Raw genomic sequence first — 14,101 nt, forward strand, 5'->3', positions numbered from 1 at the left:
GGGGGCCGGGAGGCTGGCAGGCCTGCCTGCCGTGTACCTGGTAATCCCAATAAAAGACCTGCAAAAAACCATTGAGGACTCTGACTCCTCCTTCACCTGGTCTGCGTGGGATCAGAAAACCTGCACTGTGTCTTCCAGACCCCTACAGATGGTATGCCCTTATAAGAAATATTATTTAACATTTTCTGCATAAAAGGCCTGGGGATCTCCAGAAAGCCACTACAGATTTCAGCATTTACAAACAAGAAAACATTTTCCTTCGGTTATTTCTGGAAATTCCTTCTAAACATCTGTTTTCTTCTAACTTAAGTTGCTTCCCACCTCCTTCCCTTGAGAGCTGTTGCCTCTGTGAGAGTAAACTTCATAGCCACTATAAAACAAACAAACAAACAAAACCAAAACAAAACCTGCAAGAGCAATCCCCATTCCTCTCCCAATGCCTAATCTCCTACACTTAAAAAAAAAAAAATCAAGTCCTAGGCTTTTTTTGGGTTTGAAGCACCTTAGCATCCAAATGGAGAGATTCAACAACTTTGCAAATCTACCCAGACCTAAAATTTTGTTTTTATTATTTCCTAATTATTAAAAAAATAGCCAGCCTCCTGATTAAGAAAGGCTGGCTGGCAGGAGGGGCTGCAGAGGCAGAGGGGAGCAGTGTGAAAAGATGAAATCTCTGCTCTGCCTGGAAGCCTGCGTGTGCACGAGCCCGACTCCTCCGGCGGCTCCAGGCCGCGTTTTGCAGGCGGCTGCATCTGCCTCCCCTGTCTCTCTTACCTCCTTGATGTTAGGCACTATTTGTGGCCGGCGTGGTGGAAGGACACAGTGAGGTTCTCACCCCCGCCCCCCGCCCCCCGCTCCCATCCCCAGTTCCATCAAAGCGCACCCAGGCCAGCGCAAGGATCTCCGAGTTGCAAGTGTGCTGAGGCTGGGACTGTCACTCATTCTGCGATCAGCGCGTGAACGCAGCTCGGCGGCCGCTGGCAGGAAACAATTCTGCAAAAATAATCATACTCAGCCAGGCAATTGTCTGCCCCTAGGTCTGCTGCTCTGCCGCCGTCCACACTCGCTGCAAGGGGGGGACACCAGAATTTACCGCGGCAAGAACATCCCTCCAGCCAGCAGATTACAATGCTGCAAACTAAGGATCTCATCTGGACTTTGTTTTTCCTGGGAACTGCAGGTACATTTAAAAAATTTCTCCTGAATCTGCTGTGCTATTTGCTCCCTCCCCCCTACTGCTCTTGGGGAGCACTTATTTGGGGGGGTGGCTGTGCATGGAAGGTGAAGGGGGGTGGTTTTCGTTGCGCTGAGGAAGGAGCGCATCGCCCTTGCTGCCCAGCCGAACCCCAAGCCCTCTCGGGCTGCGCCGGACCCGGGCTGCCTCCCCGCGCAGCCAGCGCCGTGCGCCCCTCCAGCGCGCGCGCCCTGCCCACTTTGTGTGCCCGCGGCGCTGGCAGCGGAGCCCACCGCGCCCCGGGACGCCGCGGCCGAGCCGGTGCTGGGCAGCGCTCCCTCCCCGAAGGCTGGCGGCGGGCAGCGGGGAGAAGGGGACCCCGACTCGGCGGTGCCGCCGCCCGGGCTCGGATTGCGCGGGGAAGGGGCTTGCCAGCCCCAGCTGCAAAGAGTGAACAATAAGGCCGGGGCAGCCGCCCTGGCTCGTGATATCCCCGGGTCTAATAAAGTGGGGCTCCCTGCTGTCGCGCCCCCACCCCACCCCCGCCCCGGATAACGGTTTGCAAAATGGGGGAGATGGGCAGCACCTCAGCGCCGTGTGCCCGAGGTGCACCCCTGTCCATATGACGTTCGTTTTTCCCGTGCCAAATTGCTGGCTAGTTGCACCGCCTGCTCGCGGCCCGAGCTCGGAGGCATGGGAGGGTCGAGCGCCGCGTTTTGACAGGAGGAAGCGCGGAGGGGCGGGGGCGAGGGGGGCGAGGAGGGCGTGATCCGCGCTGGCTGGTGTGTGCGCGCGGGTGTGCGCGCGTGTGCTTTCACACGCGCCGCGAGCCCGCGTTGCACGGGGCGGGTGGAGAAAGGCAGGTAGCCGCCCGAGACGGGCACGGTCCTCGCCCCAGCCTCCTTTCTTTGGGCGAGGTTCCTGCTCCTTGTAAAGTGCGAACAATGGAGATGCGGGGCGGACGGTGGTGATGCTGCTGCCGTGGCTGGCAGGGTCTGCGCCGCCGCCCAGAAAACCTGGGCAGTCCAGGCGAGGTGCCTTGCATTTGGGGTATTTCCAGCCCCGGCCTCCCAGGAAGAGTCCTCTTTGCGCGCCCACCCTCCCGCCCAGCTGCTCCACCCCACCCCACCCCACCCCACCCCACCCCAGGATTTGCGCTTTGGCGCTGATGGATGCGAAGGGGGAAGAAAAGCTGGGGCCGCAGAGCTGGGTGGGGTGGGCGGACATTCTGGGCAGGGGGCGTGTGCTGGAAGCTTTAGGGGTGCGGGGCGGAGGGGCTGCGCCGAGGTCGCCTCTGCCCGGTGCTGCTGGCGCTGCCCACGGCCGAGCCCGGGTGGGGGAGCGCGCAGGGCGGGCCGGGGAGCACCCAGCGCGCCCCCTCCCCGGGCGGCACGAGAGCAGCGCTCGGCTGCTGCCTCCAGCCAACTCAGTCCCTCCCATGGCGACCAATCAGAGGGAGGCTGGCTGGGCGGGAAGCCGCGAGAGGCTTTTATTGCGGCGCGGGTGGCGGCCGGGAGCTGCCAGGACCATCTCCCGGTGCTCCAGCCTAACGGTCTCGCGCGCACCCCACGGAGAGGAGAGGAACCCCGCCTCGCGCCCCCCCCCCCGCCCGCAGTTTCCGCGTAGATAACATGGAGTCTAGGGGCTCACCCCGAGGGGTCCTGGTTCGGCCCGCCCGGGTTTGCCCACGCGGGTCTTTTCCACCGCGCCCTGGAGCAGCCCCTGCGCGCCCTGCAGCGCGCACATTCGCGCCGCGTCCCCGGCGGGAGCGCGGAGCCTGGAGGGCACCGGGCTTGGCTCACCGGTGCGCGTGCGCTGACCGCTGGTCGGGGGCCAGGGGCGCAGCTGGGGGCGGGGCCCTGGCGGGAGCTCCGAGGCCAGGGTGGGGGGCCCACCCCGTTCCTTGTCGCCGTGGGCCCTGGCTTCCCGCCGCCGCCCAGTCGGGGCGGTCCCGGGCAGGCCTTTTTCCTTGGTGTGCGTGGGTCTCCACGGTACAACCTCCTGAAAAAGAAAGGGGGTGTTTCTGGGAGCTCCCCCTTTCTAGGGGGAAGCGTGACAATGGAGACCCGCTCTTTGGTGGGTGCTTGGGGAATCGCCTAGCCATCCTTAGCTTGGGTGTGCTGGGTGTAACCTGCAGTGTTTGAATCCCCTGGGAGTTGAGGTACACGCCCAGGGAAATCCCAGATTGGGATGTTTGTGGCAGCCCTAGCTGACCTGTGTTCCCTGGAAGGAAAGCGTTCTCATTCCTGGCCGGTGAGGGATGGAAGGTAGTCAGAATGAGAAGCCCATTCAAGGTTGCTTAACAAAAGAAATTGAATGGTTTTTCCAAGGAGAAATAATGTTGCATTATCGTTCCTATCATAGTTTTTTTTAAAAATTGAGGAATTCAAATCAGAGGGTCCGTATGAAAGTAAAAGCAGTATCATATGTGCATGTTCCATCTAACTGCTGTTCTGGGGCCTTAAATATGATATCATCTCCAGGGATAGTGGTAGTTCAAGCTCTGCTCCACTAGATGTGTACGAATATTTAGTTAGAAGGTGTGGTAGCCTTGAAGTACCAGAGGAATGAGGTCGCTGACCCCTGCTCATTTGTGGTGTCTTCTGCTTTTTAGGAATACAGTGAAACTGTGGAATTACTTAGTAAATTTAGGTGTATGCTAACAGCAGTTTTGGATATTTGATCTGGGATGGTTGTTAAATCATGTGTTCATTTGATAATGTTACAGTTCTCTGCCAGTTAACTTGCAAGAGGCAAGGAAAAGCTAGGTAGCACAAAGTAATATCTCTCACTAAATGAATTAAGATGTATTTCAGCAGGGTTTGCTGAATACATTTATGTGAGCTATAGTTTTCCTGTTTATTTTCATTTTAAGATCAAACGTGTCTTTCTGTACAAAATGTAACTGAATGAAATAAAGCTGTATTTAAGAATGTGGAAAACCTTTCAGGACTCTATGCCAAAATCAAGAAGTTAATTTTCTTTCAACAAATATTAGTGTATTTAAAATTAGGGAAAATAAGTTAGAATTTATTTAAATTCAACAGAGTTAAATACAAAGATAATAGGATACAGACATTGGGGAAGTGTGGTCTGTCATTTATTTATTAGTTTATGAGTTACTATTCACACTGCAAAGGTTCTAAAAATCTACCAATTGGGCTCAATTTTCATTCATCTAAAACTTACATTGTTTTTTAACTTCATTCTTCAAGAAGCTTCTGCTTTTTCCCCTCATTGAACTTAATAACTTCTTTCCTTTACTCAGGATCTGTTTTTTTAAAAGTTAAAATATTGTTATTATTATTAGACCAACAGAAAATAGCAGGACATATGCTTGTTCAAAAAAGAGGTTCATCCAACTCTGTGCTAATTTATTAAACTAAGGGTTTGCTGATTTAACTGGTGACTGTTTCTCCAGCTTGATAGTTTCAGTTTTAAGGTGATAATTGTTTGCCTGGGAAAATAAAAAAAAAAGTCATGTTGTGGGTGTGCTCTTGGCAATGCCTGTGGATGCTTATTCAAGGAGACAGTGAGAGGGAGAAATTAGTCATATGGAACCCCCCAATCCTAAAACTTTTGCATAGTGCCTCTCTTTGGAACACATTCATCATTAATTGACTTCTGCAGAAAGGTAATATGTAATTTAATGTAAGTAATCTATATCTATATTTTGTTGTCACAGAAAACATCTTAATTGCCCTGCAAAATAAATAGCACTATTGTCATTCAAAAGCTAATCTCCAGACATGACAGATGCTTTTGTTCGCTCCAGAACTCAGTTTCTTAAATTATAGACAGCATCTTGTAAACTTTACACTGCTTGAAATATGGACTTTGGGATTTCTGATCCAAGTACTTAATTTTTTAAGGCAACAGAGCCTCTATTTAAGATTAGTTTGATGAATTTCCCATATTTATGTCTTCAGTGTTAAAGAACTGGGGCAGCCCTCCAGATTGAAAGTGACTTCAATGCTACTGGCAGACCTCCAAAGATACTTTAGAAACAGCCCTTCCTGTCTTAGTGTAAAATAAGTGATTGACTACCTGTTGCTAAAGAACAGTTTCAACTTACCCTGGTGATCATGGGTTGGTGGTGATGGAGAGCAGAACCAATTGGCAGGGAGGAGGGAGAGGGATTCACACCTGCCTCTGTCAGTTTTCTGGGAACTGTCGCCTGGGAGGAGACAAAGACATTTTAAAAGAGCTCTCCTGTATTATTTAAGTATTGAATTCTTGAGCCCACAGATGTTTTATGGTGCCAAGATAAATTTTAATGTAAATTCCATAATTGATAATTCTTCAGTTAAATGATCTTTAGTATAAATGTCTAGGCTAAGGAACATCTGGAACGTTAGAAGAAATAGCAGCAAATTACAAATAGCCTTTTCTATTCTTTAAAATGAGTTACACAGTAAAATCAGAAATATCAACCAGCTAGCTACATAATAATGAGGGCTATTTGAGTTTCGAATTAAAAAAAAAACAAAAAACAAAGGTTAAGATTCCATTTGTTGAAAGGGAAGAAAAGTGAGCAAAATTCAGAAGAGAATTTTATATCTCTCTTAAAATGCCTAACTAGTCTCTGAGTAAACTTGTAAGAGAAGGCGGCAAATGCTCAAGGACCTCTAATAATCCTCAGGTCTCTGTGAAGTGCTGAGTTTTTAATATGAAAAAAAAAAAAAACAACTGTGTAGTGAAACTATTATCAGTAACACAGGTTGATGTACTTACCACTATAGGACAAAATCTACAAGTCCGTCAGAAGGTCACAGGCGTGTCATTGCTAGCCCTTTTTGTTATTAACTCCAGGTGCCAAACCTTAAATCCATTTGCTGATGTAAAGGGATGTAAATTATTTGGCATTGCCAGTGGTGCCATTGTGTCCTTTCATTTCATGGTGTTGAAATGCTGTCTCTCAGCTGAAGATGCTCATTAGGAACATTGCCTTTTGATGTTGGTCTGGGTGCCAAATGGCAGCCTCTCTGGCAGTTTCAATACATTACATTTAAAACCCTCTTAGGCCATATCTCCAAGCAGCCACTGAGTTAACTGTTTTCAGTTAGGTCAACACACTTTTCTCTCTCCTCCCTTAGCTTCCAAGTAATTAGAGACTCACAGAGGACCACACTAAAATTAGCCATTTGGTGTGTATGTGTTTTTGAAATTGGGGTTTTGATAAATCTATTATGCATTTTCCCTCCTTACTATGTATAATTAGGCTTTTCTTTCAAAGAGTACACCACCAATGTGATTTAAAAGGCTCCTATATAACCTGTATTCTACTATGTAGTCTCACTGAGTACTTTTTGATTTGTAGCTGCAAACACTGGCAACATCTGGCCCTGTTTTCTATTCTGTATCATTCCTGAGATCACATATAAAAAGCCTTTTAGTATCTGATTACCTCATCATTTAGGAATATCCATAGTAATGTCACACTGTTAAAGATTGTGTTACATTGGGTATTCTCTTAAATAGTTGATCAAATACGTTTAATGAGTGCCCACGTTTTATCACTGACTCTCTGGGGAATTACAGAGGACTAAGATAACATAATTTGTACTGCCAAGGAACTGTGAAGAGCCTAGCCTAGAGATTAAGAGTGGTCCACAGCCCTGGTTTGAAACCCCAGACATACATACTCCTGATTAGTGGTCTGATCTTGGGCAAGTCATGTAACTTCTCTAAGTATCAGTTTCCTTTTCTGTAAAATAGGAAAATTAGTTACAGTGGTTGTGAATATTTTAGAGATTGCAGGACTTAATGCATTCAGGCTCTGCTTATTACTGAGAAAGAGGATGTATATGAGTCCAGAAAATAAATATTCGGACAGTTTTCTCTCTTCTTTTCTTCTTTTTCTCTTAAGAAAAGATATTATGAGAACATGACTTCAGTGATTAGAATTGGGCTTTAAAAAGTCAGTTGCTAAATATGCCTGAACTGCCTTTGTTGGTTGTGAACACTTAGACTGAAAACTGCTCTTGTAATAAGGTTGGAAGCCCTTATCAGCATGGGGGTGGAGGGTTTCATGGGGCCTGAAGGGTATATAATTTTGAGGGCCCTCTTTAAGGAAAATACAGAACTCTCTTGCTTTTGTGAAATTCACAACACAATTGATCAGGAGAACACGTGGTCAGGTCCTCATCTCCCAGAGCCTTGGCAGGAACCCTTATAGGGGGACTCTGTGTCTGACTCTGTGTTAGCAACTGTGTTGTTCTGCTGGCGTCCACTTGCCTGAGAATATAGGCTAGTTGTTCAGCTTGTTAAACATGTACCTCATCAAGGTTATTTATGCATTTCTTTGAAGATTAGAATCATATACCAAAAATCAGTTATTTCTGTAAAGAAGAACTGTTTGACCTTTATGTTACAGAAGTTTTAAGTGAGATCCAAGGTGCTTTTATATTTCTCACTGCTGATATTTTTGTAAATTACTAACTAGAATAAAATAAAGTAATTACTGTTATTATTCAAATGAGTCAGGCATAAATGCCCTATTGGTGGGCAGGAAATAGTTCTGCAAACTGAAGGCAGATGATATTGGAGAAGACACTGAAGATTTTGTCTTAACTACCTAGGAGGAGATAAACTGCATATATAATCCCAATAATTATGTCTTAATCATTACTATACTGTTCACAGAGATTTTGTTATGCATTATATCATTTACTTCTCACTTTATTCATTCAGTAAATATTTTTGAGTACCTGCTTTGTTCTGGGAATGCAGTGGCAAACCGAACATATATCTTCCCTGTTTCCATGAAGCTTCCAGTCTATGGAGTGAGGAGGAATAGCAACATTAAACAAGTAACACATATACATATATATCTGTGATACATAATCCATCAAAAAACTATGAAAAGAATAGCGTACTATGAGAGACTCTCAGGGGGATATTCACCTTTGACTGTGTGGTTGGGGAGTGGGGAGGTGACATTTAAAACACTGTGAAATAGGAAGGACAGATGTTATTCTCATTTTAGGTCATGATTGATTGATTTCTTAGTTCAGCAGACACTGATTCACAGCTAACATTCCTGAATTCCTGAATTCAGCAAAGCGTCCTGAAATCTTGAAGTCAGATAGCTTCAGGTGATAGTGTGCTGGGTTTCAGCTCATAAAGTCCAGGAAGATGTGCCTCTGCCTCTAGACTGACCATCTAGTGGGGAACTGAGACACATTAGACATAAATAGAGACATGAATTAGATGCCATTGTAGCACAAGGAAGGAAGCAATTCACCGTGCTTGGGACTCACTTACCGGGCTTGGAATGAGTTTGCCTTCATTAGACAGCGCAGGAAGAATAGGTGATTCAGGCAGAACTAACACCCTGAGAAGTGATGGAGGCATGAAGACATATAATCGTGTTCAGGGGACGGTGTGGGAGTGTTTAGGGAGAAGTAGCCAGTGATTAGGAGAAAAAAAATTCTGTAAGAACAGATGGTGCTAGATCTTGAGATACAAATTGAGGCTGAGAAAAGTTATATGATTTACACAGGAGAAGCTGGACTTTAGTTGGCTGCATTTCATCCTTTTCTGAAGTGAGGATAATTTGAAAACATAGAGCATCAGAATATATGCCATGCAGACGTGAACCTTCTTAGCTCCTGGGCTGATGGAGGCTGACTGGGGTGCTAGGAGAGTGATGTAATTGGGGGGCTGTGTTCAGGGTTTTGGAGTCAGTTCCTCTGGGTTGAGCCACTACCCACAGCTGTCACTCTGCAAGGTGTTGTACTTCTGTTTCCCCACCTGTGAAATGGGGGTAATGGACCCCTCACTGTCGATTTTCATGAGCCTAAATAGAATTATGTGTAAGACAGGTAATATGCAGTAGGTACTCAATATGTGCTTTTAAAAAGAGATTTGATTTGAAATGTTTGTTAAACAGGTGTGTAAGAAATTGATATGCACAGTTCTGTGCTGGAGGCTGAGAGAAAAACAATAAATTTAAGTATGCAATCCTGATTCTGGAGAGGCTTTCAGATGGTTGTGGAAAAACCACTTAGTTCTGACAGTTAGGAAATCATGACAGGTATTATATGAATAAGCACCTAAAAGAAGGAAGCAGGTTTTAATTGTGAGAATTGCTTAGGAAGGCAAAAATCCTCATGTTGGTTTTAATGTCTGGAAAAAGGTGCAAAAGAGTACTTGATCTGGAATTCTATCAAATCTGGAGATAAGGATAAAGAGAGGAAAGATTGTTTCCCTGTAGGAGGAGATGGATCTAGCTAGACTATTGGTTTTGAAGAACTCTGAAAGCAGAATGGATACTGGGGCAGGTCTTATTAAAATCTTAAATGCTAGACAATGGCGAGGGCTGCTTCTGGAGATGTGGGAGAAATCATTTTTAAAATATTTCAGAATATAGCCAGCACTAGCAATTGAACATCTGGTATGCTAGTCTCTGTGCTTGATGCTAGCTATGAATTAGCAAAGGTGAGGGGGCACAAAGGTAGGGAGCCCTGCAGTGCTAACTGAGAGTTTTGGCTTTATGTAGCAGGCTCTCCAGAGGCTGGACAACATAATGGGTTAGTAAAAGGATTTTTGTTACGCTGTGAACTATCAACTAGATGATGAGAAAACCAGAGGCTGGGAAATAGGGAAGCCAGTTACAACTGTTTTGGAGCCAGTGAATTCCAATGAAAACCTCTTTTGTGGTAATAATTCTTGTAGATTGAACGTAAATGAAAAAGATTTGGGTTCGAGATTTGGCTCTAATACCAGCTAGCCAAGTGAATTTATGTAAATTACTTAACTTCTTTGAACTGTGATTTCCTCATTTGAATACCAAAATCAAATAAAATAAGATGTGAAATGCTTTGCAAACCAAAATGCTTCACAACCATACCCTTTATTAATAGACATGGAGCTGGAAAGTCTTACAAAAAATCAAGTTTTATGCAGAGGGGCTTGTTAAAGAAATCCAACTGTGATATATTTTACAAATATATGCAGATTATCTTAGAAAGATACACTTATAATGGCTTTGGATAAGGATAAAAAGGGGACAGAGCTGAGATGCTGGAGATGATAAATAAACGTGCAGGGGTAAAGGGTAAGTCCAAAATAGTAGATGACTGATTTGGGGGGGCGGGGAGAGAGATTTCTAAAGTCAAAAACCAGAGGGGATAAACTATCACCAGTCTGATAGGGGAATTGAGGAAAGGGGTTGCCTTGGAAGAAAGATGGATGAATCTCCGTTTTAGACACATTAAGGTTTAGAAAAAATTTGGGCATCCTAGTATTTTAACTTGTAGGTCAGCATTTTTCCACTGTGAGTGGTAAATCTATTTAATTGGCTTCCCCCAGTATTAAAACAGGAAGGAAGGAAGACAAGGATGAAAGAAAGCAGAGTAGCCTAGGAAAGAGTATGTCTTAAGTAGTAAGGGTGACTACTGTTTTGTCTTGACCCATGCAAGTGTCTGGCACATAGTTGTGATGGCAAACATCTATCTTATTATGATTCAGGTCAAAACAGTTTAAAAACTAATGTCATAGATGGAGGAATATAGGACTAGAGAGAACGTGAAACAATCTATAGAACTCATGAAGTACAAGATAGAGGCGTGATGGGTTCTGGGGGAGAGGAAGAAGCAATGACAGCCACAAATACTTATTGAGCAGGTGTGAAATCTGTTAACTGCAGGGTGCAAGACAAAATACAAAGAGTCTAAAGGACAGTCCCTGGACCCCAGAGAGCTTACTGTCTGTTGAGGAATGAAAAGATAACTGAAAATACTTGGCATCTAAACCCAAATGTGTAGCACCTAAGATTTCAGAGGAGGCTACAGATTACTAAGGCACCAGGGTGTAGCCTGAGAATGCCTCACAATGCAGGGGAGGGTTGAAGGAAGCATTGTAGGAAGATGTTAGCTCTCAGAGAAAAAAGGTGGAAGACAATAGACTCTAGGATACATATTTGGGAGGAAGTTGGAGGTAGCCCAACTAAGGAGACCCAGAAAACAAAGAGGTCAATTACTCTATATTTTTCTCCCCTTTCAGTGGAGAGAAAACACCATGATTTATAGTCAATATATCAAGGAGTCCTTATCACATGAAGAAGTATTTATGTTGTGGTATTTATGTAGCATCAAGAATGGTATCTCGACTATAATTCAGAAAGTGATAATGAACAAAAGGTTGGATAACAGATTCCAATGGTGTAAGAGCCTAGATTAGCTAAAGATAAAATGTTCAGTGAAACAAAAAGTTGGAAACGAATGCCATATGTAAGTAGAATCCCAACTTTATTTTAAAAATTCCTTTATTTCTTAAGACCTGAAGATAATTTTTATACCATTTGCATTATCTCTAATGAACATTTATTGATTTATGCACAGGTTGGGACATAAATAGTGTGTGAAAAAAGAGGGCAGCAGTACTTAATGGGATTAAGAGTATTAGGAAAAGGAGACTCAGGTAGAAACTCTGCATTGGCTTCAGAGGGGAGTGGTGATCTTAAACCAATTTCAGTTAAATAGTGAAATTCAAGTTGTTAGTGTCAAAGATAGAGGAAGAGTAATAACCAAAATACTTGACTACAAAGAGAAAAGACGGGGTGTTAGGTTGGGGGAAGGCTTCTTCCTGAGGGCCATCTGGGTATTTTAACTTCACATCAAGAGCAAGAGCCAGGAGAGAGGGTAGAGGTCAACAGGGCTGTGTCCTGTGAGAGGAAAGGTAACCTTAGAGGGTCACCCCATTTATCATGTGAGGTGATAATTTTTAGACACACTTTTGTCTACCTACACCATTGCTCGTGATAGTCATCCCTTTATTTTTATGTCTTTTAAACATAAAAATATGTTTATGCTCCTCTGACTGCACATATCATAGTCATTTGAAATTTCTCTTGCTGGTCACAAACGGATGTGTTGTTTAGATCGGCTTGGCCAAGGTGTGGGCACTGTTGTGACTGGCTACCTTTTGAATGTCCTTTTGTTCATATTGAATCTTGGAGCAACCATTCTGTCTAAGTGAGAAGTTGCAAATCACCAGATCAGCTGTCCTTTGCCATATGAGAGTGGACTTAGGACACAATGTGGAAATCTTGAAGGTCTGTAGTCAGGGGCACGAGAAGATATCAATGTAACACAAACTCTTTGATGATTTGAGCTTTAATTGCACATTATCTTCCTTTCTTAATTCAGTAGATTTTTCTGGTGTTGCAGAGGCCATGTGCCTTATATGGGGTGTCCCACAGGCCCATGCCATCAACCTTGCATTTTGAATGGTGGCTCTACTGCTCTCTGTGACCTTGAGCCAGTTATTTAATCTCTGCTACACTCAGTTTATTTATCTGTGAAACAGGGATAATAATAGCCACCTAATGGGGTTATTGTGAGGGCAAAATGAGGTAATTTATACAACTGTCTGGCACATAGTAAGCTCAGTAATTTTTTCCCATTTCTCTCCTTTCTGTTCAAGTTCACAGTGAAGGGATATACAATTAGTGTTGGATTTAAGTATTGATTATAATTAGAATCACATTTTTTCCCATTTATTTTTCATTCTCTGAGAATTCAGGATCACCATGAATTGCAACTGAGTTGGAAATGCCATGACTGATTTGCTTGGCTGTTCTACCTCCTATGAAAACAAAGTCTAATAGATCTTGGTTTTGAGAAAAGTAGAATTAAAAAAAAATAAACTGGTTCATGTGGATTCCACTTTCTATTTGCATATGGTTAATAGTAAACCTGGCAATTCATCATAATGGTGGAGCCATAAAATTTAGCATATTTGTGTAATGGTTGCTACTAATGAAGATGTTGGTGATACTTCATTAATCCAGAAATCATTTATCTGGCAATCTTAAATCTTTGAAACATCAAGAATGAAGAAATATGGGGAAAAATGAAGATGTAAGGGAACGAAGCCTCTAAATAGCCAAAATAGAGATCCCAAAGTCCATGGATTGAGTTGTACACATTTGACTCATATGGAAGTCCTTAAACCTTTATTCAGAAAGATTCCATATATTCTTTTCCAAAAAAAATTGAAGAAACATTAGAGCATTGCATATTATTCAGAGGTATTGGATCACATCCTTTAGATGTATGTTACCACATCATAACTATCACCAAGGCACCCATAGTCTTCCATTATGCTCTACTAGGTCCTCTCCACACCATTTTCCTAGCATCTACCACATTTAGAACAATTCCTAGATTCAGATTAGAATCAAGAAAACTGCTATGAATTCTGGTAGCTTTGGATGGAAAAAATTATGAAAAGCAGACTCAAGAACACTAAAAAAAAAAATAGTCGTCTATTTAGTCCTTGGCTAAAAAGGAAGTCCTATATATCACAGAATGCTCAGGGGACATCTGTAACACAGTGCAGTATAAACAATGGGTGTTCATAACTAAGCCTCATTTGGAAGAGGTCACTATGACCCATTCAAACAGTAGGCAACAGTTACATGAATTCTGTTATTGAGTATATGTTTTAGTTTTTAACTCTGTGCTGGGTACTGAAGGATCCTTGACTTCAAGGGGTTTCTATGTAGTTGAAAAGATAAAACAAGCAGAAGCACAGGTTTGATTGTCTACACCAATGGCAATTTGGGATGAAAGAGGTAATATAATACAATACTGTTACTCATCTGGTAAACTCTTTAGACATTCTAATCCCTAAGTATTTAGGCAGAGGAGAATTCATATTTCATTCTTATAGATTGACTTTGTTATATGTATCTTCTCAGCTTGATTTGATCTTCCATAGCTATTTATTTACTATTAAGAGAAGGTGAGTCAGCCAGTTTCTTCTCTGTTAAGGTATAGTAAGTATATCTTGATATTAAAGATACAAACCACTCAAGCAATTAGAGTTAATTGAGTGTATTTCTCCTTTATTTCCCCAATTTAATTTTTATATTTAGCAAAATGAAACGTCTACTCTGCTTAAAATGTCTAATAGTTT

The 14,101-nt window shown here is 43.4% G+C and overlaps 1 protein-coding gene across 2 annotated transcripts in view; it reads left to right on the forward strand.

Moving 5' to 3' along the window:
- Positions 1-845: 845 nt before the first annotated feature.
- Positions 846-14,101, forward strand: part of NCAM1 (neural cell adhesion molecule 1) — a 295,766-nt gene continuing 282,510 nt past the window's right edge. Inside the window, exon 1 of one of the 2 annotated variants that reach the window (XM_054693102.1) lies at positions 846-1,180. In XM_054693102.1, coding sequence (XP_054549077.1) covers positions 1,129-1,180 — 52 coding nt within the window. In that variant the 5' untranslated portion in view covers positions 846-1,128. The remainder of the gene's footprint in view (positions 1,181-14,101) is intronic. The other variant, XM_054693103.1, reaches the window with a different exon arrangement.

This window comes from Talpa occidentalis, unplaced genomic scaffold, assembly GCF_014898055.3.
Source record: "Talpa occidentalis isolate TD23 unplaced genomic scaffold, MPIMG_talOcc4v2.1 talOcc4.12, whole genome shotgun sequence".
Classification (NCBI taxonomy): domain Eukaryota; kingdom Metazoa; phylum Chordata; class Mammalia; order Eulipotyphla; family Talpidae; genus Talpa; species Talpa occidentalis.